At 39.0% G+C, this 26,089-nt stretch overlaps 1 protein-coding gene across 2 annotated transcripts in view; it reads right to left on the bottom strand.

Moving 5' to 3' along the window:
- Window positions 1–26,089, bottom strand: part of CFAP54 (cilia and flagella associated protein 54) — a 360,575-nt gene that overhangs the window by 201,238 nt on the left and 133,248 nt on the right. For both annotated transcript variants that reach the window (XM_075856765.1, XM_075856766.1), the window contains exons 27-31: window positions 25,448–25,570; window positions 23,607–23,774; window positions 21,764–21,869; window positions 15,381–15,470; window positions 11,212–11,338 (exon numbers count right to left, since the gene is read on the bottom strand). In XM_075856765.1, the coding sequence (XP_075712880.1) occupies window positions 11,212–11,338; window positions 15,381–15,470; window positions 21,764–21,869; window positions 23,607–23,774; window positions 25,448–25,570 (614 nt within the window). The remainder of the gene's footprint in view (window positions 1–11,211; window positions 11,339–15,380; window positions 15,471–21,763; window positions 21,870–23,606; window positions 23,775–25,447; window positions 25,571–26,089) is intronic.

Below are 26,089 nucleotides of genomic sequence, written 5' to 3'. Positions count from 1 at the left end.
TCAATGAAGAGAACATTACATTTATCAGAAATACACTCTTATACATTGTTAATGTGCTAAATGACTATTCTAGCTGCAACCGTCTGGTTTTTAATGCAATATCTACATCGATGTATAGAGGCCCATTTCCAGCAACCATCACTCCAGTGTTCTAATGGTACATTGTGTTTGCTAACTGTGTTAGAAGGCTAATGGATGATTAGAAAACACTTGAAAACCCTTGTGCAATTACGTTAGCACCGCTGTAAACAGTTTGTCTGTTTAGAGGAGCTAAAAAAACTGACCTTCCTTTGAGCTAGTTGAGAATTTGGAGAATTAGATTTGTGGGTTCGATTAAACTCTCAAAATGGCTAGAAAAAGAGAGCTTTCATGTGAAACTCGACAGTTTATTCTTGTTCTTAGAAATGAAGGCTATTCCATGCGAGAAATTGCCAAGAAACTGAAGATTTCCTACAACGGTGTGTACTACTCCCTTCAGAGGACAGCACAAACCGGCTTTAAACAGAGTAGAAAGAGAAGTGGGAGGCCCCGCTGCACAACAAGACAAGTACATTAGAGTCTCTGGTTTGAGAAATAGACGCCTCACAGGTCCTCAACTGGCAGCTTCATTAAATAGTACCTGCAAAACGCCAGTGTCAACGTCTACAGTGAAGAGGCGACTCCGGGATGCTGGCCTTCAGGGCAGAGTGGTAAAGAAAAAGCCATATCTGAGATTGGCTAATAAAAGGGAAAATATTAATATGGGCAAAAGCACACAGACATTGGACAGAGGAAGATTGGAAAAAAGTGTTATGGACAGACGAATCGAAGTTTGAGGTGTTTGGATCACACAGAAGAACATTTGTGAGACGCAGAACAACTGAAAAGATGCTGGAAGAGTGCCTGACGCCATCTGTCAAGCATGGTGGAGGTAATGTGATAGTCTGGGGTTGCTTTGGTGCTGGTAAAGTGGGAGATTTGTACAAGGTAAAAGGGATTTTGAATAAGGAAGGCTATCACTCCATTTTGCAACGCCATGCCATACCCTGTGGACAGCGCTTGATTGGAGACAATTTCATCCTACAACAGGACAATGACCCAAAGCACACCTCGAAATTATGCATGAACTATTTAAGGAAGCAGGCAGCTGGTATTCTATCTGTAATGGAGTGGCCAGCGCAGTCACCAGATCTCAACCCCATAGAGCTGTTGTGGGAGCAGCTTGACCGTATGGTACGCAAGAAGTGCCCATCAAGCCAATCCAACTTGTGGGAGGGCCTTCTGGAAGCATGGGGTGAAATTAACAGCTAGAATGCCAAAGGTCTGCAATGCTGTAATTGCTGCAAATGGAGCATTCTTTGACGAAAGCAAAGTTTGAAGGAGAAAATTATTATTTCAAAATTAAAATCATTATTTCTAACCTTGTCAATGTCTTGACTATATTTTCTAGTCATTTTGCAACTCATTTGATAAATATAAGTGTGAGTTTTCATGGAAAACACAAAATTGTCTGAGTGACTCCAAACTTTTGAACGGTAGTGTATAGTAGAAAATATATATATATATATATATATATATATATATATATATATATATATATATATATATATATATATATATATATATATATATATATATTTATTTGTGTTTGCCTACACTCAGGAGGATGCTGATCGTATCTTACAGGGACTCACTGGAAATGTTGCTTTCTTGAGTATACCCACGATTGAAAGTGTGAGAAAAAAGGGGGAAGCGGATTCTAAGAGGCAAATTGCTTTGGAGTTACACCTCTCTACATTGGGGGAATATTTTAAATGTCAACGTATACCACGTGGGATGCGATCTCATTTGAGACCTAATCTATTTCCAACTAATACCAGCTTTAAGGAAAGATTTGAAGGTATCTCCAACAAATACTCCAAAGATTTGTTACTTCTAAATATCGAATATCTTCAAAAAGAAATTGAGATCATCAAGCCACGATTAATTGAGAGGAATGATCAACTCAGAGATGATGGTAATATCTGTTTACGAAATATATCAAAATAAAATGTCCGAATTTTTCAAAAAGTTTCGGAATGATATTGAAAAAACAAAACGCCAAAAATGGCAGCGTGATCTGGACGATTACACATCAGGAAAAATATACTGCTGGCAAGGGGATGATGCAGAATATAGAGGTCCAGTGAAGAAGGACAGAAATGTTCGGAGGCGTCAGAAGATGACAGATGCCTTTATTACCGATTCGGAGTTGTCGGATGATCCATACAGCGTTCCTTTTTTAGGGGACAACATCGAAACACCAGGAGAAAGCGCTCTCGCAGGGGCGGCAGGAGGCATAAGAGATCCAGCAATCAATATCAAATCGAGGGGGAGGATAACCCCAATACGAGGGAATCGCCACTACCAGACGAGGAAAAAGAATCTGTAAAACTTGTGGTTAATATTTCATCTTTTTCGTGGGTTATCATTTTGTCCCACTAATGTTGTCAACTGGTTTGAATTAGATCTTGATTTGAAACGCTTTTTCAGAGTGTTGAGATTAAAAGCACATTTTTCAGATCAACCAGTGTTTGGTTCTTCTGATATAAATGTACCCCTGTCTAATCAGTACATGTTTGATTTGAAAAGTCTAGATCTCACTATTAAGAGTAAGTTTCAGCCACCCCAAAATTCACATGAGGTTGAGGCATATATCTCATTGGTTGATAAGCACATTCAAACATTTCGAAACAAGCAAAATAAAAGGGATAACTATTATAGAAACATTACACGGTTGGAACAGATGGCTTTAAATGAATTGATTGATAATACTTGCGTCACTGTTAAACCTGCAGATAAGGGGGGTGCCATTGTTGTGATGGACACGTCCCTTTATCTGCAGGAATTGGAGATGCAATTGAATGACCATGATGTATATACTGAACTATCAGGTGATCCAAAATTCTCCTTTATGAATGAATTGAAATCACTTGTTGATGAGGCTTTTTTTTATCTAAAATCATTGATAAGGACCTTTGTGAATTTTTGAAGGTAAGGCATCCGGTCACTCCGGTGCTTTTCCTTCTTCCTAAAATTCATAAGGATCCAAGTAAACCCCCTGGCAGCCCTATTGTGTCAGGTAGTGATTCACTATTTTAGCAGCTATCTTTATTGACAAAATTTTGCGGCAGTTTGCTATGGGGGCTGACTCCTACATCAAGGATACCACTGATTTTCTCGTCAGGATTGGCTCTCTTGGGGTCCCTGACCGGTCTATCATTGCTACCCTTGATGTTGGAAGTCTGTATACCTCCATAGATCACTCCCTAGGCATTGAAGCTGCTCTTCACTACCTGACACGCTTGGATTTTTCAAATAGAAAAATTGAATTTGTTAAAACATTACTTGAGTTTATACTCACTAAAAATTATTTCATGGTTGGTGATAAATTCTACCTTCATAAAAGGGGTACGGCTATGGGGTCTAATATGGCCCCGACATATGCTAATATTTTCATGCGGCGGATTGAGGAGGATCTTGTCTATGTGTCCCACCACTTCAGAAAATGTATTGCGGTGGTGGCGATACATAGACGATGTCTTCCTCATCTGGACCGGATCAGAGGATGAATTGAAACAATTTCACTATTTTCTAAATGATATGTGTCAGGGGATCAAATTCACTATGATCCATTCTGACTCTTCGGTTGAATTTTTGGATACTAAGATCTATTTACAGGATGGTATTCTAACTACAGATATATTTTGTAAGAAAACCGATAGGAACTGTCTGTTGCACTATAATAGTGGACACCCCAGGGCTATGGTGAGATCATTGCCTTTCAGCCAACTTCTCAGAGTTAGAAGAATTGTTAGTAATGAAGATCAGCTGTCTAAGAGAGTGGACGAGATGTGCAAAAAATTAAAATGTAGGGGATATCCAACTGACATGCTCAATTTATATAAAAGACAGACGATAAAAATGGATAGACAACTTTTAGATAAACACAGTGGCGCATAAGAAAAATGTTCGTATACCATTTGTCTCAACTTTTTCTACATCAAGCCCAGAAATTGGCAATATTCTGAGAAGAGAATGGCGTCTTAACTAGGGCTTTTCCCCTTAAGGAATTCCAAGAGCCACCATTATTAGCATACCGTAAAGGTAAAACCATCAGAAATAGGCTAGTAAGGGCAGATATTGGATCTAAAACTAAGATGTCACAGAGTGTTCTAGCCCCTCCAAAATATGGATGCTTCCCGTGCCTGGGATGTAATATGTGTAATCATATGATTAAGGGAGATAGTTTTTGTCATCCACAAACAGGTAAAACTTTTAAAATTCAGGGCTTCTATACCTGTAAAACCACCTTTGCAATTTACCTATTGATTTGTCCATGTGGCCTATATTATGTGGGTGAGACCACTACGGAAGTAACGCTTAGAATGAGGAACCACAAATCTAGCATTAACACCAAGAGACGAGATCTACCAGTCTCTAGACATTTTGTAGACTGTAGACATAATGTATCCCAAATGCGCTTTCAAATTATTGATTCAGTACCCCTAAACAGACGAGGAGGTGATAGAGAGCTGGCCCTCAAACGTAAAGAACTTGAGTGGATTTTTACTCTTGAAACCATGTCCCCAAAGGGACTTAATGTAGAATATACATATTTCCCACATATCTGAAAGCTCATGTATATATGACATGATCTATTATGAGTCTGATATATTTATATACGATCCATTCTTTTGAGTGTAGGTGGGATCTTTTTTACATTGTTTTTAAATTTATATAAATACAGATGTATTTTTATGTATACTCATTTTTACATATTTTCTCACTTTATATAAAATATTTTTTCTATTCACAGATACCAACTTATGTGAAGGGATGTACATCATGGGAGCAGAAGTCACGTTTCCTAATCAATTTTTGTTCCAAGGATTATATACAGATTTTCTTTCATGTAAATCAGAAACTTTCTATGTGTATTATATGCTCTCTGTGGAAATCATGTGGAATAGATTATAATCAATATGTAATAAATCATTACTTTTCTATTTATGTCTATAACATGGTCCTTTATTCAAAAAGACATGAGTGGGTGGTTGAGACTATGTTGTCTCTGTGAGATACGGCCACCTATTTGTAGGTATAGCCGTTCTCTCCATTTATGTTGTGGTCCGTGGCCATTCCCTTTAGACTACATAAATGAGTCTTTTTGTTACAGACATTTAAATATATCCCCCATATATATATATATATATATATATCTAATATGGGCTATCTATATATAAAAAACTATAGATTGCTGGTTATATAGTCTTGAGTGCTTTTCCATATTGATGTAAACATACGTCGGGACAGAGTTCACTGTCTGCACATGCGCGGCTATACTGCGTTTCAGATATGCGTTCCACATGACGCATTTCCGGCAGTTCGCCATTTTGCGCATGCGCATTATCGACCGCGGGACGCCATGGTTTATTCCATGCATCACCGAGAGCTGACACTAAGTTTTATGATATAATATTACTTCTTTTCCACTATAATTGCGTTGGAACATTCCCTCTGCTCCTCCCCCTTCATTATGAGCTGGTGCTTTTGATTAGGGTAATTATAATACTACCTTATTTTCCCTGCATTATTTTTCATATATTATGAGATGTTTCTTAAACACATTTATTGGACACACATATTGGTATATGTCTACTTGTGTATAACTATATGTTGTATATTAATGGATTTTTTACATATATATTATTAATTGCACTGTTGAATGTACATTCTTTGTATCCCTATTTATATGTGGCACTATGCACTGTTGTAATTAGCTTGAGAAAGGTTCAGGTGTGAACCGAAACGTCGCTCATTCTTTCCACCTGGTGGTGAATAAACCAACATCTTCCCAACATTGAAGTCCTGGTGCCGTTACTTGCTCTTTATTCCTGATATAGATATATATATATATATATATATATATATATATATATATATATATATATATATATATACACACACACATACACACACACACACACACACACGAGGAAATAAGTATTTGATCCCTTGCTGATTTTGGAAGTTTGCCCACTGTCAAAGTCATGAACAGTCTAGAATTTTTAGGCTAGGTTAATTTTACCAGTGAGAGATTGATTTTTTTTTTTATATAATCAAAAAAAAATCACACAGTCAAAATTATATTTATTTGCATTGTGCACAGAGAAATAAGTATTTGATCCCCTACCAACCATTAAGAGTTCAGCCTCCTCCAGACCAGTTACACGAACCAAATCAACTTGGTGCCTGCATTAAAGACAGCTGTCTTACATGGTCACCTGTATAAAAGACTGCTGTCCACAGACTCAATTAATCAGTCTGACTCTAACCTCTACAACATGGGCAAGACCAAAGAGCTTTCTAAGGATGTCAGGGACAAGATCATAGACCTGCACAAGGCTGGAATAGGCTACAAAACCATAAGTAAGACGCTGGGTGAGAAGGAGACAACTGTTGGTGCAATAGTAAGAAAATGGAAGACATACAAAATGACTGTCAATCGACATCGATCTGGGGCTCCATGCAAAATCTCACCTCGTGGGTTATCCTTGATCCTGAGGAAGGTGAGAGCTCAGCCGAAAACTACACGGGGGAACTTGTTAATGATCTCAAGGCAGCTGGGACCACAGTCACCAAGAAAACCATTGGTAACACATTACGCCGTAATGGATTCAAATCCTGCAGTGCCCGCAAGGTCCCCCTGCTCAAGAAGGCACATGTACAGGCCCGTCTGAAGTTTGCAAATGAACATCTGGATGATTCTGAGAGTGATTGGGAGAAGGTGCTGTGGTCAGATGAGACTAAAATTGAGCTCTTTGGCATTAACTCAACTCGCCGTTTTTGGAGGAAGAGAAATGCTGCCTATAACCCAAAGAACACCGTCCCCACTGTCAAGCATGGAGGTGGAAACATTGTTTTGGGGGTGTTTCTCTGCTAAGGGCACAGGACTACTTCACCGCATCAATGGGAGAATGGATGGAGCCATGTACCGTCAAATCCTGAGTGACAACCTCCTTCCCTCCACCAGGACATTAAAAATGGCTCGTGGCTGGGTCTTCCAGCACGACAATGACCCGAAACATACAGCCAAGGCAACAAAGGAGTGGCTCAAAAAGAAGCACATTAAGGTCATGGAGTGGCCTAGACAGTCTCCAGACCTTAATCCCATCGAAAACTTATGGAGGGAGCTGAAGATCCGAGTTGCCAAGCGACAGCCTCGAAATTTTAATGATTTACAGATGATCTGCAAAGAGGAGTGGGCCAAAATTCCATCTAACATGTGTGCAAACCTCATCATCAACTACAAAAAACGTCTGACTGCTGTGCTTGCCAACAAGGGATTTGCCACCAAGTATTAAGTCTTGTTTGCCAAAGGGATCAAATACTTATTTCTCTGTGCACAAGGCAAATAAATATATATCATTTTGACAATGTGATTTTCTGTTTTTTTTTTTTTATATAATCTATCTCTCACTGGTAAAATTAACTTAGCCTAAAAATTCTAGACTGTTCATGTCTTTGACAGTGGGCAAACTTACAAAATCAGCAAGGAATCAAATACTTATTTCCTTCACTGTACGTATATATTATTTATATATATATATATATATATATATATATATATATATATATATATATATATATATATATATATATATATATATATATATATATAAAAGTCCAAATACAATGTCAGCCGCACAGCCTTGTAAATCATAGGTGGGTGCCGACCTGCCCAGGTCACGGCTAACAGACCTGCTGTAGTAGAATCAAAAAATCAGGCAGCACTCCAAGGTATAAGCAAGGTAGAAAAAGGTGCTTTATTGGTCCATATACACACGACGTTTCAGCTCAACACAGGAGCCTTTCTCAAGTCACTTTCAGCTCCTGTGTTGAGCTGAAACGTTGTGTGTATATGGACCAATAAAGCACCTTTTTCTACCTTACTTATACCTTGGAGTGCTGCCTGATTTTTGGATTCTATATATATATATATATATATATATTTATTTTATATACACACACACACATATATCTGTGTGTGTGTGTGTGTGTGTGTGTGTGTATGTGTGTATATAAAATAAAAAAATAAATATAAATATATATATATATATATATATAGATAGATAGATAGATATATATATATATATATATATATATATATATATATATATAGATAGATATAGATATATATTTTATTTAAAAAAAATGAGATTTAGTTAGTGTTAGTTACATTATGGCAAGGAGGTAGTTTTTACGTTTAGGAGGCATGCGCCATGCTATGTTCAAACTCTGAGACCGCATCAGAGATGGCATCAGAAATGGGACCTGTTTTAGGCAGACACGATGATAGGTTCAGGTTTATCTTCAGGGGACGTTATCCCTGACGCATTTGAAACCACAGAACATGGTAGTGCAGGGCCTAGTAGTGCTATAGCACAGGACAGCCTGGTCCCTCCAGTTCAGGCTCTCATATGGGCACCTGCTCCATTTTTTGTGCTTAGAATCCATAGATTTACTGCCACTCCTGGCATAACTGCGGACAATGCAAATTTTGCCCAAATGGATTACATCCGTTTATTTAATACTGATGACCTCCTAAATATGATGGTCCACTAAACCAATTTATATGACACTCAGTATATAAGGCAGAAACCTTCATCCACCCATGCCAGAGATTGGACACGGACAAATTTGCCACAACTTAAAAAAAATTTGGGGCTCACCCTAAATATGGTTATTGTAAAAAAGCCCTCCATTAGGTCTTACTGGTCAACAAGACCCGCCCAAGCCACCGCAGTGTATTCTGCAGTAATGCCCAGGTCTTGTTATGAAACAATAATGAGATTCTTCCACTTCAATGACAATGCACAGGCCCTCCCAAGTACTGATGTAAACCGTGATCGGTTGTTCAAAATAAGTCCGCTAATAAATTTCCTCAATTTATTTCTGCAACTTTATACCCCGGAGAATAATGTAAGCATGGACGAATCCCTCCTAAACTTCCATGGAAATCTTAGCTTTCACCAATATCTGCCTTCCAAAAGTGCAAGATATGGCATTAAGCTTTATAAATTTTGCAAAAGCGGGTCAGGATATACTAACGCCTTCAGAATTTATGAAGGACGGGACCGCTCAATAAATGTTCCTGGATGCCCCCCTGATCTTTCCACCAGCAGCAAAACCACCTGTACTGCAATAATTTTATTCCAGCATGCCCCCGTTTAGGCATTTGCATGCTGCGAGGAGCGGGGCATTGGGTACCATGCGCAAAAAAAAAATTGTTTTTCCGCAGCAATTAGTGGGGAAGCGAATGGTAAAGGGGGACTCCTGTGTTTATGCATCTGAGGAATTGCCGGCGGTCAAGTACAGGGATCGCAAAGACGTATATGTGCTAAGCACAATACTTACTGCAGCAATAGTGGCAGTGGGGGAAAGAGGGGCAACATCGGACAAGCACAAACCAGTGAGCGTGTCCGAATATAATAAGTACATGGCGGGGTGGATTTAAGCGGCCAGGTTTTACAGCCCTAATTAGTGAAACGCAAAACAAAAACTTGGCATAAAAAGTAGCCACTTATCTGTTATAGGTGGCAATCCACAAATCATTTGTGCTCTATAAAAAAAAAAAAAAAAGGAGGCAGAAACGCATACCTGAATTTCCAGGAGAAAATTATTGAGGGCCTCATATTTGACGTTCAGCACACCAGAGAATGCCTCCAGTCAGAGGATATCAAACAACTGACTGAAAGACATGTTATCACTCCCATTCCCCCAACACAAACTAGAAGCAACCCCCAGAAAAAGTGCCGCATCTGCAGAAAAGATGGGCGCCTCAAAGATGCCCGATATTTCTGTCCCTCATAACCAAGCTTGTGCATTCACCCATGTTTTAAAAAAATGCCATACTGTCCTGAATTATGAGATTTTAGTTAATTAGTTGAAAATATATTTGCCCTAAATTTTTATTCCTCCCCTGATTTTACTCCAAGGGTGAGGAAGGGTATGGGTGGAGGGAGGATGTCATGTTTGCATATTTTATAATGTTCAACTTCTGGAAAGCCCCTACATTTGCATAAATCTGCAATTTCTTATTTTAGGTAGCCAAAATAAAATAAATTTCCATTATACACCTAGATGAATACTTTTGGGATCTCTGCTTCAAGTGCAGATATTTTGAAAGTGTTATAAAAACTCGAGCTGAGTTTTGTAAAATCAGCTTTGAAAAAAGGTGATTTGTGAAATAAGCTTCTTCTATCGTAAGCCCTCCTACATCTCTATATAAGGCACACATTTGGTATCCCCATGGACGGGAGAAGTAACAGAATGTGAAAGGAGAATTTTGTGCGTGGGCCATTCTGTGTGTGAAAAATGCTCATGTAAACTGAGACATTTGCCAAAAAAATGCTGATTTTATTTTATTCCACCTTATTCAAGAAACTTTCAGAAGAAAACTAGACTGTCTAAAAAGATGATAAACTCCTTGAAGAAAACCTTGTGGGGTCTACTTGTGTGAATGAATTCATTTATGGGGTGTTTCTAATGTTTCAGTAGCATTAGGCCCCCCAGAAAACAGTATGCGGCTATAAAATCAAGTGCAGAATTCCTGAACCGAAAAGGCCAAAAAGCCTCCTTTTATGCCAAGCACAGGGACATGCCCGCACAGTGAATAAAGCATACATATTTGGTATCCCCACGTACGGGAGAAGTGGCAGAATTTGAAAGGAGATGAATTTTGCCCGTGGTCCATACGGTGTGTGAAAAATGCTAGCATAAAATGACACATTTGCTAAATTCTTGCATTTTTTCCAATTTTGCCCACTTTAGAGAAAAAAAATAAAAATTATGTATACTGACAAATGCCATTAAAACAAAGCCCTATCTGATCTTTAAAAAGAGAGTGTGAAATTCAAAGGTGAACTTTATTCACCTGCAGAGTTCTAATCATCTAAAGAAGCGCATAGCAAAATTGAGAAATTTCCTCTGGTCATTTAGCTGTAAAACAGCCTAGTCCTTAACCAGTTAAAATGGAAAACTTACAATAAATTGAAAGGGTCTAAAAAAGTATTTTTTCAGGATTTTTTTCTGCTTTTGATGTAAAATTGTACCTGGTATTAAGTTGTATACAAATACAAGAATTACCATGCATTTAAAAAAATGAGAAGCGGCTTACAATCACTATACCTTTTCAGATATTCTAAGACAGTGGATGACCACTCCAGGAGTTTTTTAAACTTTTCCTCATAATATACTCTTTGAAACAACTGAATGAGAAATTCCAGGAAACGAGAGTTCTTCTTGAATTTCATGACTGTATAAAAAAATAGAATGTTTTATTTTTTAAATTATTTATCAAGAAAAAAAACAGTTAAAGACACAAATGTTTGAGTCAATTGAGGTCAAATGGCGTCATAAACATAGCCAGAAAAGGTAATTATGTACGTAATCTACCTACAGCATTACCAATCAGGTCACTGACCATAGTGACACAGGCATCAATCTCTAGCTCTGGAAGCAGGCCTACATTTATTGTACCGGTGACAGCTGAGCATAAACAAGAGAAGAGTGACATCTTTTGGTTATTGCTAATAACTAGCTTTCTTGCCTATCTAAAACATTCCATGTTCTTTCAGGTTACACAGTACTGCTCATTACTGAAATTTAGATTTAATCTTGCATAGGTGGTGGCTGTAGGTCTAGTTTATTTGAAATGTTTAACCAATTCCTGCCCTGCGCATTAGATGTACGTAGGTGGAAGCCAGCACTCAACTCCCTGCACGTACACTTGCAGCGCTGTGATAGCAGGGGTACAGCATTCGTGTCCATGCGATCACTTGCGGGGAGGTGGAATGGCGGATGTTTGACAGTTGTCATCCTGCGGCAACAGGCGGCATCAGAGAAAGCTCCAAACTCGGCTGTTTAACCCTTTTAAGTTTACAATCATTAGTGATTGCAGCATCACTAACTCCCCCTGATTGCCAAGGCTGAGATTTTTAAAAGAGAACCTTGGGCTTAACGAAGGCCAATGAATGTAGAGATGACAATGTCCGGCACACGAGCCAACAATATAAAATCAATATCTTTTATTTCATGCTGTTAAAACTTTCCTAGAAAAGACGCTGATCACCTGTCCAACCCCTTGTCTGGCGCCCAATTGCCATTCCAAGCCTTCCTATGGAAATCCATTGTTACTTGTTATGTCTGTGCCTTGAAGATTTCATAAAACCAATTGTCGATTCAGTGTTTTCACATTACATATACATAAATCCATATGAGCATGGCAGAGCAGTGTGCAGTGACCTGTACCATATGTGGTGCGTATGTTCACTGTTCCCTCTAAACTGTGCACTCTGGAAATGATAAAGTTAAAAAATCTAACTTCTGCAGAGAGGTACAACTGGTACATTTCTTTCCATGAGGGTGCCTGTCGTTTTACCTTAGAGGGAACACTGCTTATGTCACTACATCCCAAACTTAGAGAAACATTTTTTTTTTTTTACATAATTCACCGTACTACTGCTATATCTATATTTCCAACTCCAGAACTGGCTCTTCTCAATATTGCAATTGTTGCACGGTTGTGTGTGTGTGTGGGGGGGGGGGGGGGGGCACTCTCTCACAGCTTCCCATTGGCCTGCAATTGGAAATCTGCTCATACAGATCTACTGAACGTTGTTTGCCTCGAGGCATGGTTCACAGTAACCAATCTTTCTCCAGGTTTTTTGTGCCTTTATTTAATGGGCAAAGCACCTGTGAAACCCACACCTCCAATCGTATCTCCTTTTGCCAATTAGCTCTTGGAGAAGTCACACACTCCCTGTAAAGTGGCTGTTTACGCAATGCACTCAATAAAAGACCTGAATAGTACATATGTTTGTGTGTTATTACTTTAGTTACATTGTGTTTGTCTATAATTGTGACTTAGATTACAATCAGACCACATTTTATTAGTAATCAATGCAGAAATCCAGGAAATTCCAGAGGGTTCATTTACTTTTTCATTCAACCGTACATCTAAATAGTGTGGTACTGCCTTTCATTTCCTTGTATTTTTATGTTTTGTTGTTCTCCCTCTAGTCCCCATTCCCATCTCACCATTTGACTATTGTATTACCATATGTGCAAAGCTGTAGGCTACATTTACACGACAGGGAAAAAACAAATGGCCATTGAAAACTGGTCAGTTTTTCATGGCCATTTTGCATCAGTGTGTCTCCAAATTTTCATCCATTTCCAGTCCGTCTGTTCGTTTTCCATGGGCGTTAAAAAAACTTGATGGATTTAATTTGTTGGTTTTATTGTCCAAACCTCTTGAAAACACCACAGTGCCCATGTAGATTGTGCCGCAATGTCCTTGTAGATAGTGCCACAGTGTCTTGGGAATGCCCTTGACGTCAAATGCCCACTCCCTCTGACCCCCCCCCCCCCCGGTAGATAGCGGCAACCCCCCCTGTAAATGGCACCTCCCCCTGTAGATAGCGCCACTATAGCTCCATGTAGGAGCGTAATCCCTCTGGCCGGGGATTCCACTCCTAGAGTGAGCCCCTGATGTCTCTGTCCATATATGGATAGTATCATCAGGGGCTCCAAGAGAGGATTCCCCTGCCAGAGCATTTATGACTCTCTGGCCGGGGGATTCCGCTACTGGAGAGTGACGGATAGTGGACAGTGATACAGGGGCTTCTCCAGTAGCGGAACGCCCTGACCAGAGCTTCGGCTGGGGATTCCGCTCTGGCAGGGAATTTCAGAGGTAGCTCCTGACGTCACTGTCCATATATGGACAGTAACCCCAGGCACTTTTCCAGTAACAGAATCCCCTGGCCAGAGAGTCGGCCAGGGATTCCAATCGTACAGGGTGCTGCAGCGGCGCTATTTAGGTGGGGGGAGTGCCATCTATGGGGGCGGGGGGAGTGCCGCTATCTACACCGGGGTGCTATCTACAGGGGGGAGTCAGAGGGAGTGGGCAGTGACGTCAACGGCTTTTCCAAGACAGGAGTCCCCAGCCAGAGATCTTGCGATGCTCTTGCCGTGGACTCCATAGTTGAAAGCCCGACATCACTGTCCATATATAGACAGTAATTTAAAGGGCTTCCCCGGGCTCAGCGCTCAAAGTAGCGCTGTCTGCGGGAAATCCTCGGCCAGGATCAGTTTTTACCGACCGTTACAAGGATTGATTCCTAAACGGCCAGTAAAAACTGATCCATTGACTTCTATGGGAGCCAAGGGAGACATGTCCTATTTTTTGACAGCCAGTGTTCACGGGCCATTAAAAAAACAGCCGTGTGAATACACCCATAGAACTCTATTGTTCTGAAAATGTCCATCACTGTCGTGTGAATGTAGCCGTACATTGAAGTATATACTTTGTATATTTATGTACTTTCTAAATTCAAAAAAATTTCACTAATAAATTCTAATAGAAGTCTATGGGCACCGTTCTACAACTTCGTACAACTCAGACGTTGTACAGAGCCGTAATACAGTAGTGTGTTTGAGCCCCAAACTAAACACAGAGACCTGTAATAGTGCAACAACTAGATATTGACACAGGCCAGTTTTACACAGGCCAGTTATCGGGCAAACAAGTGTTCACAGATTTGTAAAACAGGGCAATGATCAGCCGATGAACGAGCAAATGCTCATTAATCGGCTGATTGTATCATTTTCAAGCCTAAAATATTATCGTTGTTGGCAGGATGTCTCCCTGTGTAACAGGGAGAGGTGCGGCTGACATGATAGAAATGTATGTAAATGATTGTAGTAATGAGCGCTCGTCCACATACATAGCCCCTTGTAAAAGCAGCAAACGAGCGCCGATCAACAAGTTGCCTCATATTTTTCGGACTGCAGCATGTACATTCCTGCTGCAGAAAGTGGACTAAATTGCTGCATTTTTCAGAGTAGATGTCACCATCTCCTAGTACTGTGAAAAACGCTGCAAAACACACACCATTTTCTGCAGTTAAAAACGCAGGAAATGGTGCGTTTTTGCCGCAGCGGAAAGTCTGCTACTTTCAACAGAATTGCTGCAGAAATTTTCTGCAGCGATTCCGTTACGTGTGGACAAGCCCTAAGAGGAGCATACACAATAACATTTTCCACAAGTTAAAACTGATCCCTTAAAAAATCTTTTGTATCATTAGAAAAATTGTGCATTTGCATTGCCTCTCGTATTGTTTACAAATCTTTGCAAAGTAAAAGCTACATACAATCACTTTCCAACCAAAGTGTGCTAATCGGTCAGCTGCATACCATATGCTGCATCCTATACCTTCTACTTTGTAAAATATGAATAAATATAAGTAAATTAAAAACTCAGGTTTTTTTTCCAGTTCAGATTTTTATATACTCACTTTCTTTAAATGCCGCACTTGGCGACCAGCATGAAACAACGGAATACAGAAGGATAGGATCTTCTAGTCCAGTAAGCAGTGTCCCAGCAGCTGCAAAATGAAATGATAAAGTTATGATCAGAGCTATTATACATGAATGTATAACTTTACACTAGACAATGAACAAGTCCTTTTTAGACTAAGCTATACATTTTCAACTTTTATTGCAATTTCCCTGTTTAGTATTCTGTTCCAACATGTGAGCCCAGCAGGCGGTAAATTTACGTTGTGCTGTGTCAGCTTGTTCTTTCCAGTGGTAAGAATATCTTAATTGTTTTTATTTTCCATAGAAGCATCAGTGTAAAAATAACAATATGGCAAGTTAATCTCTTATTCATTATAACTTACCCAGGTAGACAAGACTGATTAGCTATCATGAATTGTAAATTAATAAATTCAAAATATGTAAATCTATTAAAAAAAAAATACCGGTGTCTTAAAGAGACTCTGTCACCACATTATAAGTGCCCTATCTCCTACATAAGGAGATGGGCGCTATAATGTAGGTGACAGCAGTGCTTTTTATTTAGAAAAACTATCTATTTTTACCACGTTAGGAGCGATTTTAAAGTGGGCGTTGTACAGAAGAGTGTGTGACGCTGACCAATCAGCGTCATGCACTTCTCTCCATTCATTTAGTCAGCGCATAGTGACCCTGCGTTGTTCACTATGTGATGTCTTATACTGACATATTAACGTTACTGAAGTGTTTAGACAGTGACTAGACATTCCTCCCAGCCAGGACGGGAGGTCTATTCACAATCCCGACACTTCGTTAACGTTTCTGTGGTACTTACAGCAGAGCAAAGCTTAATCTCGCTGTAACCTGTCATTTACACCGTAATCTCGTGACATTACGCTTTGCTCTGCTGTAAGTACCAAACAAACGTTAACGAAGTCCAGGGATTGTGAATAGACATCCCGTCCTGTCTGGGAGGAATGTCTAGTTACGGTCTAAACACTTCAGTAACGTTAATATGTCAGTATAAGACAGCACATAGTGAACGCAGTGTCACTATGCGCTGACAAAATGAATGGAGAGAAGTGCATGACGCTGAATGGTCACTGATTGGTCAGCGTCATACACTCCTCTGTACAACGCCCACTTGGTCTGAAGTAAAAACACGCCCAGTTAGGCATTAAGAAACTAAGCAGCATAAAGCTAAAATCGCTCCTAACGTGGTAAAAATATATTGTTTTTCTAAATAAAAAGCACTGCTGTCACCTACATTATAGCGCCAATTTCCTTATGTAAGATAGGGCACTTATAATGTGGTGACAGTCTCCCTTTAAGGAAAACCTCCAGCTGAAATTTTCCATCATTCCACCGCCTCCTCCACCTGATTGTCTATCAAGCTGTGGACTTCTTTTCTGTATATTGTTCTACCCTGTAGTCCAGCATCCTGTCTGCATTGTGATCAGACACCATCTTGAATTGTACATTTTACCATGATTTCTCTTCCTATGTGCTATGCGATCAACCCGTGATGTCTCAGCACAACATCCCTTTAGCAGCTAGGACCGGTACTACCTGTACCTGCTGGGAGGACAGTGTGATTATACTTCCCTCATAATCTATTATTTTATTTAAGAGAATACTGAGTATTGAAATACAGAGGCTTAAATGTGATCATTATAAAGTCCCTTTTATACGGCACAATAATCGGGTGAACGATCATTGCGCGATGAGCCAATGAACGAGCAAATGCTTCTTCGTCAGCTAATCGAATCTTCTATGCGGTAAGAAAAATGGTTGCTTGTCAGTAGCACTTCTCCCTGTGTAAAGCGGGGATGTGCTGCCGACAAGATGAAAAATGTATGGGGACGAACGATCGTGTTAACAATCTTTTGTCCCTATACTTGCAATCATTGCTCCGTGTAAATTGAGCAAACAAGCGACATGACGTTTTGTCGATTGGCAGTCTTTTAAAGGGCAGAATATCGGATTGTGTAAAAGGACCTTAACTGTGTGACATACTATCTGTGATAGGAGTTATGTCTCCCCATGGAGAGCTTGTGTGGAACAGTCCATGCAATTTCATCATACAGGAAGTTCTGGTGCCTGTATGAGTGACACAGGCTTATCCCCATTGACTCAAATACTAAAAGCGTGTCACCAAAGACTAATTAGACTTGCTATGCAATGGACTGTATGTAATATTTAGTGTTAATAGCAGCAAGAAAAAGAACGGATAAGAGACTGACACATGGAATTTCTTAATGGAACATGCAAGAAACTTTAGCTTTGGTCAGAGTTTCATAACATTAACCGCTGAATGCCGTGAAAACATCTTCATGTTTATTAAACATGGGGATGGCAGGGGCCGTTTTAACAGATATTTTTAAAAGAGGACAATGCTACGTTTTTTATATGACAATGTATCATAATGATAGAAAAACGGGGCCTTAATAGCCCATGGCCTTCAATGACATTTATAGCTTAGTACTAAAACATGGAGTTGAGACAACAAGAGCTATATTTACCATAGTGTGAATACAGCCCAGTTACTGGACATTCTAAGAGAAAAAGACTTTTCAACAGCAAACCAAGCCTGTCTCAAGTGTAAACATTGCCACATACAATTGTGCAAGTAATACAATTTGTGGGAAAGTAAAGGAAACACATGAACAATCTGAACAACATGGACATGTCAACATAATTGGTATTGTATTGTTTTTTGCGGAGATTTTTCAAATATAGCAGTTAGAGTTAACATGGCTTCCATTAGGTAGCTAGAAAGACATATATAAATGTCAGAAAGATATCAGTGTACATATGGGAAAGATACATAGTGCATGGCCAGACTAAGTAAAAATACCACAGCAACAATAGAAACATAATCATTGTTCAGTGTAAAGGGCAGCACCTTAGGACCTCAGGGCTATGTGATCATTTTGCCTGCTCTTACAGCATACTGTATGTTAAAGTAGTGTAACATGTAATATATAACAAATATTATATTCTGGCATACTGTAATGAACGTTAAACGGCTGTGCATCTGAAGCAATAAAATACTCTCCTATTCTGGACTAGTCACTGCTGTATAGTCCTATTATTTTCAATGTATTTTCAAGGACCTGAATGTGGTATGGTGTATAGCTCCGATTTAATGTTCTGTCACATAGTCCTGTGTTAGGAGAACTAAACACAGTGCTCCTTTTTATTGTTAATCTTTTAGTACTTTTACAATGTTTAGCTATTGTTAGGGTTATTCGGAAATTAACAAATTGTAACGTTGATTTCCAAGTGTAAATGGGCCTTAAAGCGACCCTTTGTATTTGGAGTAATTTTACATGGTACCCCCCCCCCTCTGTCGTGGAGCCACCATTTTAGGGTCCCCTCTGTGCGGTCTCAAAATGGCTTCTTAGACTGAGTCTGAGACACTCCCATTGTTCACAGATTGACCAGAGCTGCTCACGTGAGCAGTTCTTTCAAATCCGTGAACAGAGGGAGTGTCTTAGACTCAGTCTGAGAAGCGCGGTGGCCATTTTAAGACAACTGAGAAGGAACCCTAAAACGGCGGATCCACAGCAGAGGGACACAACTGGATGGCACAAGGTAATATTACTCCATATTCCCTATCACATTTATAATTTTGTCCTGAGACCGAAGGGTCCTTTAAAACCCAGGTAGATGATGCCTGTAGGGGTTTCCTACAGTGTACTAACAAATGAGATATGAAGTTTCCCTGACCTCAACAGTTGGTGCGTTTGCATATATTAGTTGTATCTGGTCAGTTCTTTTGCATGAACCAAAACACAAACAATAGAAAGTTGTGTACTTTGTGCATCTGTCCAGCATCCATATCCAGACTGAAAAGTGTGACATGCAACATCTACCGTCAAAGCAAACTGAGCCAGACACGAAAATGACCTCACAGGAAACTAGGGGATCAGTTTTGCTATCAGTTTACCTCCTGCCTTTTTCTACTAGCCATAAGGGAAAAGAATGAGGGCCGGACATACATAAACAGGCCCTTAGACAGTATGTTTAGCAAAACACAATAGCCAAACTTCTTTTTCATACTTGACGCCACTGCGCAACGCAAATTGTAGTGTAGCTAAAACTCATAAGTGTCATTATTAATACCTAACAGACATTTACATTTTTGACATGTTCCCTTCAAAAATACACTTTTATTTCTTGACTTAATTAAGACATAAAATAATCTTACAATATGTACTTTCCCCTCATTAAGCAAACAAAAATCTAACATGTAAATTGCACAAGTTCTGCTTCAAAATACAACAGTCTTGGCTTATGACCGCAACGCAGAACTTATATGCATTTTACTAAAAGGAATATATTGAGGTTATTTTCAGTCTCATGTCATTAAAATCCAAATCTATCCTAATTTTTTTTATAATTTAATGACTAGACTTTAAACTGACTTAATTAATTTATCATATGCTTCAGCAACCAACTTGCATAATTAGCTGATTAAGATGCATATCTCATTGATTTAGTTATACACTTGTTAATTTAATTGCCACAAGTTTGGCTAATTACATTTAGGGGAGTCCCCATAGTTCGACATTGTCCTTCGTTTAAGGATGTATAGAATATTATATCTAGGTTGTACTTGGTGGAGATTATAAAGAAGTGGGCTTTTATTCCTTTATTTACTTGCTAAATATTGGGCAGAATGCAATTTAGTTTACAAATCATAGAAGCAGGATAATTCAATTAAGTCATATTTATATCTGCTTCCAGTGTAATGCAAGCACCTTGCAAAATAATATGTTCACAGCTTTCAGGGAGGAAATTACGTTACTTGTCTAACAGACATAGAATTAGTGTAGAAGTGATAAAAACATTACAAGAAGCTGCATATGCTCGGATTAATATTTTAAGGATTTCAGTACACTAATAGCGCACCATAACTTGCAAGTAAATTAGCTACAATAATAACTAAATCATAAAGGATTGGTATTTGTATAAATGTATCAAGGATACATTGGGCGGCACATTTATCAAATGTAATGAGCCAGAAAATGGCATAACGTGCGCTACAAAAATGGTGCAAGTGATGTGCACAATATTTTTCAAAGCCGTGCCATGTTTAAACTTATTCTGTGACATGTTCAATAGAATAGCTGCATCAATGGGGCTTCACTAAACAACTTCTGATGGTTGCGGTAAATGTATTCTTCAGATTCACCATTATTAGCCATGAAATACTGGTTTACATGCAACCAATGAGTTGCGCCAATTATTTCCCATTGTGTTTTATTTGGTGACTAAACTTTGTGTACATTTTGTTGCAGATTTTTGAAAGTTCTATGGTGACATTACCTAACAAACTAGGTCAAGCTGGTATCTTACGTATTAAACCTAAACACTTGTGTTTGGTTTTAAAGCACAACAGTCTCCAATAGCCCCATATTATAGTTTTTCATTAGTCTACTGTAGGATAGTCAGACCCCACATAAACTGTGGGTGGAAGACTAGGATACCCTTCTTCTAGGTGACTTAAAATGGCACATGACTATAGAATCAGTCTTCACACAGATTTAAACTCAGTAACTATAAAGACACACGAGTCCGCATAGGAGCCATTATATACAAAATGGCAGAGATATTTTTTTTCTGTTTACAAATTTGCTTATTTTTTTTTATTTTAGAGGCATTGATTGGATGTGTACATATACTTTAGTCTGATTTGTATAAAAAATACCATAAACATCAAGGAAAATAAGTGTATCCCTAACCAAATTAACTCTTACCGTCCACTTAGAGGGGTTGTCCAGGATTACAAAACCATGGCTACTTTCTTCCAGCAACAGCGCCATACCGGTCCATGGGTTGTGTCTGGCATTGCAGTTCAGCTCCATTGAAGGGACTGTGGCTGAACTCCAATACCGCACACAACCTGTGGACAGGTGTGGCACTGTTTTTGTAAGACAGCAGCCATGTTTTTATAATCTTGGACAACCCCTTTAACGGACAAATTACTAGACTAAAGCCAAGGTATTTTGTAAAAACTATGAGAATACCCAATTCGCTGGAACAGACAACTTCGTTCAAAACAGTTGACAGTAAGAGACAATCGGCAACAATCACATGTGAAATACAGAAATCATGAACATGCCATTGAGAAGCCTGAAGCCCAACCAGAAAATAAAAATGTTCTTATAGTCACTAGACATGCACTGAAAACACTATGTTATGACAAAATTATTTATTAATGCGGTCAGTAAAATGAACATTGCCATTTAATTCTCTGTAGTCCATCGACAGGTTTTACGCTTAAAAACACGCCACTGAAAACACTGCTGTATGCGAATTACATGGCTTCAACTACACATTTAAAAATACTGTTGTTCACTTAAAGAGTACTTACATGGTTTTGTCAGTTTTAACAGATTATGTTCCAGAGCATTTAACTGTTCATTAACTTTTTCATCAATGAGTGATTTCTTTTTCTGATGCTTTTTGGGAGAATATCCCTTTTAAAAATATCAATAATGATAAACATTGTTATGGTTAATGTCATGAGAATACAAAATATAAATGAACTTTGCCGTAGTTGCAGTACTAAATGTAAATATGAATAAAGGAAAAATGCAAAAGAAGATTCTGACTCATGTGTAGATCAATCAAAATTTTATACAATCTGATCAGGTCTGAGGAAGGTAAAGGCCCTTTTACACGGGCAAACGAGCGTTCACATGAACCCTCTTTCCCAATCATTGCCCTGTGTAAACAGGGCAACTAACAGCCGATGAACGAGCACTCATTTATAGCCTGATCTGCTTGTTTATGCAGCATTTAAGATTATCGTTGTCGGCAGTTCATCTCCGTGTAAATAGAGAGATATGCTGCAGACATGATAGAAATGTATGGGGACGAGCGAACGTAATAATGAGCGCTCGTCCCCATACATAACCAATCATTGCACCTTCTGAAAGGCGCAAACGAGCGCCGATCAACAAGCTGTCTCGTTGATCGTTTTCACGGCCCGTATTGGGCTGTGTAATAGAACCCTTAGGCTATGTTCACACTGAGTTTTTTGCAGGAGGAAAATTCCTCCTGCAAAAACTGCTCCAGACGGTTTTTGCACAGTGGTTTGACAAAAACTCGTCAAAACACTCGTCGAGGCGTTTTTTTTCCTCTTTCTGACTGATTGAAATGGGGTTTTGGAGGCGGAAACCACCTCAAGATGGGTCATGACGCTTTTTACCGTGACGCGTTTTTTTTACTCGCTGTAAAAAAACTTGTCCAACTCCCATTGAAATCAATGGGAGGCATTTTCGGGCGGTTTTTGATGAGTTTTGCGGCACGGTTTCCTCGTCAAAAACTCAGTGTGAACAGGGCCTAAGGGTATGTTCACACTGAGTTTTTTTGCAGGCAGAAAATTCTGCCTCAAAATTCCATCTGGAATTTTGAGGCAGATTTTGATCTGCCTGCACGTCATTTGGTGCGCTTTTCGCCCGCAGCCATTGAGCGCCGACGGCAAAAAATGCAGCAAAATACGCTTTCTCTGCCTCCCATTGATGTCAATGGGATATCAGAGACGTAAACGCCTGAAGATAGAACCGACATGCCCTTTCTCCCGCGAGACGGTTTTTCCGTTCGCGGAAAAAAACACCTCCACCTCCCATTGAAATCAATGGGGGGCATTTTCGGCAGTTTTTTTGCGTGTTTTACGCGTCAAAAAACTCAGTGTGAACTGGCCCTTAGTGATGTTTAGTGGCAAATGAGTCTTAAATAACTCGGTTGTGTAAGCGATTTCATTTAAGACCCTGATAGATGTATATAATACGGTAACATTCAGTCATTTATAAAAGACCACAGAATGAAGAGTTATAACTATGCAAGAAGTGACCAAAAAGTTTTAGAATAGTTTATGAGACAATGAGAAACGCCAGCGAGCTACAGTAAAATAGTTGGTGGTTACTTTATTATATTATTGCTCTTACTAGGACTACAATCTTGATTTTTTTCTGTATTTACCAGTTATTATAGAACGTGTGTAGTTTTAGAATATTGGTTAAAAGTTGTTTTTTTTAAATTGCATTAGTGGTTAAATTGCTTCCCACAATCTAATATATATACATGGAGCCTGCCAGACCCGAACCAAGCCTGCATGTCTATGGTGGAGTCTGGAGGAATAGCTGTCGGCCAAATGCTTGCTTAGCCGAGAGATATCTATGGTGCGTGGCTATCTTATTACCACCCCGTACCTTTTCTTTATCAGTTGCATCCTTTGCTTTTTCTGTCTCCTCCACACAGTTGGATTTAACCTGAGTGGTTGGTATAGTAACTGATGTATTTTCTGTCAAATACAGTAACTTTTTTCCAGTTTCTATTACACATATGGCAAGTTCATATTCCTCCCAAGAGCGAAGTGCCTGCCGAAAAAGAGAAACAAGCCCATTGAATGTTACTGCAAAACAATAATCAAAGATGGAGCAAACTCCTACAGGTTGATCTCCCACACCTAAAACGGTCTCTTTTTGCGGAGACCTTGATGGTTCTTGTGGTCTAGGCAAGAACCGATGTGTCTGCAGATCTACAGATTACAGGATCCAACAAGATCATGACAACAAGCAGGTTACAAGAACCCTCTCTATATAAGAACTCTATAATGTGGTGTGCCAAGTTAAAATGGTTAGAACGATTTGGAAAGAGTAAGGAGATCAACCCAAATTTACTTTTAATGTATTCATTGTTCTTGTAATGTGTTCATGAAACCCAACATGCTTTTCCACTGACTATTCTATAATAATAATGAAACAGAAGCAAAGCATTGCATTGTGTTAACCTCCTATTTAGGGCATTCACATAACAATGTGTAAAACCAACTTTAATGTGCCGCCATTGCTAAATGCAGTCTGTTTTTCAATGCGGAAGCATTACTATTCATTATACTTTACCGATCTTATTACTCCATACATCAATGAACTACCTCTGAAAATAAAATATTGTTTGCTCTCCCCTTCATGCATTTCTAAAGGAATTAAAAATATCACTGCCATTAGTTTGCATCTTTTGATCTCGTTCTAAGCAGGACAATTACAAACCATTTCCTCAGCACCCGTGCTATTAGGTTCAAGCACAACTCTGCATTTTTACAGAAGAATAAGGAATTTACTTTGAATGAAACGTTTGATAATAGGCCAGTCATAAGCAGTTCACATTATTTTTTCATTCATTACTGCTAATAAAGAAAAGTGCATTACCTCATTGCTATTTAGCTATCAAACATATAATTACATTGAATTCTGGGTAACAAGCTATTGTATCTGAAAGAACGACACGGCTATGGAAGACTTATTCTAGCTTAGTAAGGATCTGTAACGTTATTATTTGTATACGTTGGAGGCATACGTCTAGAGTTTACCTTTGACGTATTTGCCACAGTACAGCCATACAGTAGCATACATTGGACAAATGGACAAAAGTTAAAAAAAGAAGAATAACAGATACTACACGGTATGTGTTTTTTTCCGGTGGGCCACAGTATAGGAAAATGCAGATTTTTGTGCGTTCCTATACATTAACCAAAGGATAAGTCGACACATAACACCCCAACAGGCCCAGAAAGACACTCTTTTGGCCTCCACCGGGTGATTGGGGGCTTATGGCTAGGTTCAGTGTATGCACGGGGAGCTTTCCTAGCGCATACAGCGAACATGTTGTGAACAGAGCCTAAGAAAAACGTTCCCTCTCTATTATTGCTTTATAGCAGGTAATCTGATTACTCACAACATATAATTATGGCTTCTTTAAAGCTTTTTTTTTGGGCGCTTTTGTGCATAGATTTCCACAGGTTACATGCAGCTAGAGAAAATATTTACATCAAGGAGCTTGATAAAGTAAGTCATTAACTACTTCAATCTGCTAATAACACATATAATTTAAAGAGACCCACCATAGGGTCATGATTTGGAAATTATAATATATTCAATTATCAAAAACATAAAAATTACTGAAAAAATGTTTTGCTTCTAGTGTCATTCTAAAAATAGAAATATAATAAGCAGTCTCTTTATTGCCAAGTTGGATGTGTCTAAATAAGTACCTTAGCTACATAATACACGATGCAGGCTGTCATATGTAGAACGCCCTCTGTCACACCAGCCTGTTTTTTCTGCCAGGTGCTGCTGGGGATTTCTTGTAAAACTGCCAAGCATCTAATTAGGATCTGAAAACATGGAAAAAAACGTAAATTGAGCCCTATAGCATTAAATACTCTTTTTATCATAAGAGAATGCTTTATGATCATTCAGAGCGTTAAAAGGTAAAGATTCATAGCAGTGATAAAAGGAGATTATTATTTCCCGATTGCTGAAAATACAGGAATACGATATGTAGTAGAGATCATCAGTACAGCCAAAAAGGCATGCAAAAGTCAAATAAGATTCTTTTGGTTAGTGTCAACACTGATCTGCTGCATATGCAATAAAAATGTTAAATGCATTGTCCATGAACAACTTGGCATGCCCAGAACAGCCCTGATACTGAGAAAATTAATTTACTTGATTACTAAATGCCTTTAAAATTCAAATCAAATTGCAGGAAAATGTGACTTCAAGGGTCATTTCCACAGGTCCTCTCCATCTGCTAGAAGAAGCTTTCACATGGCCCTGATCTTAAGCACCATAGGTCATCATAGGTGTCTATGATGCAGTCAGTTCTGGTCATTAGACCTGCAATTGCGCCC

The sequence above is a fragment of the Rhinoderma darwinii genome, chromosome 3 (genome assembly GCF_050947455.1).
Source record: "Rhinoderma darwinii isolate aRhiDar2 chromosome 3, aRhiDar2.hap1, whole genome shotgun sequence".
NCBI classification, from domain to species: Eukaryota; Metazoa; Chordata; class Amphibia; order Anura; family Rhinodermatidae; genus Rhinoderma; species Rhinoderma darwinii.
Note: the sequence above shows the minus strand (reverse complement) of the source record. Positions and strands in the feature narration are given on the sequence as shown.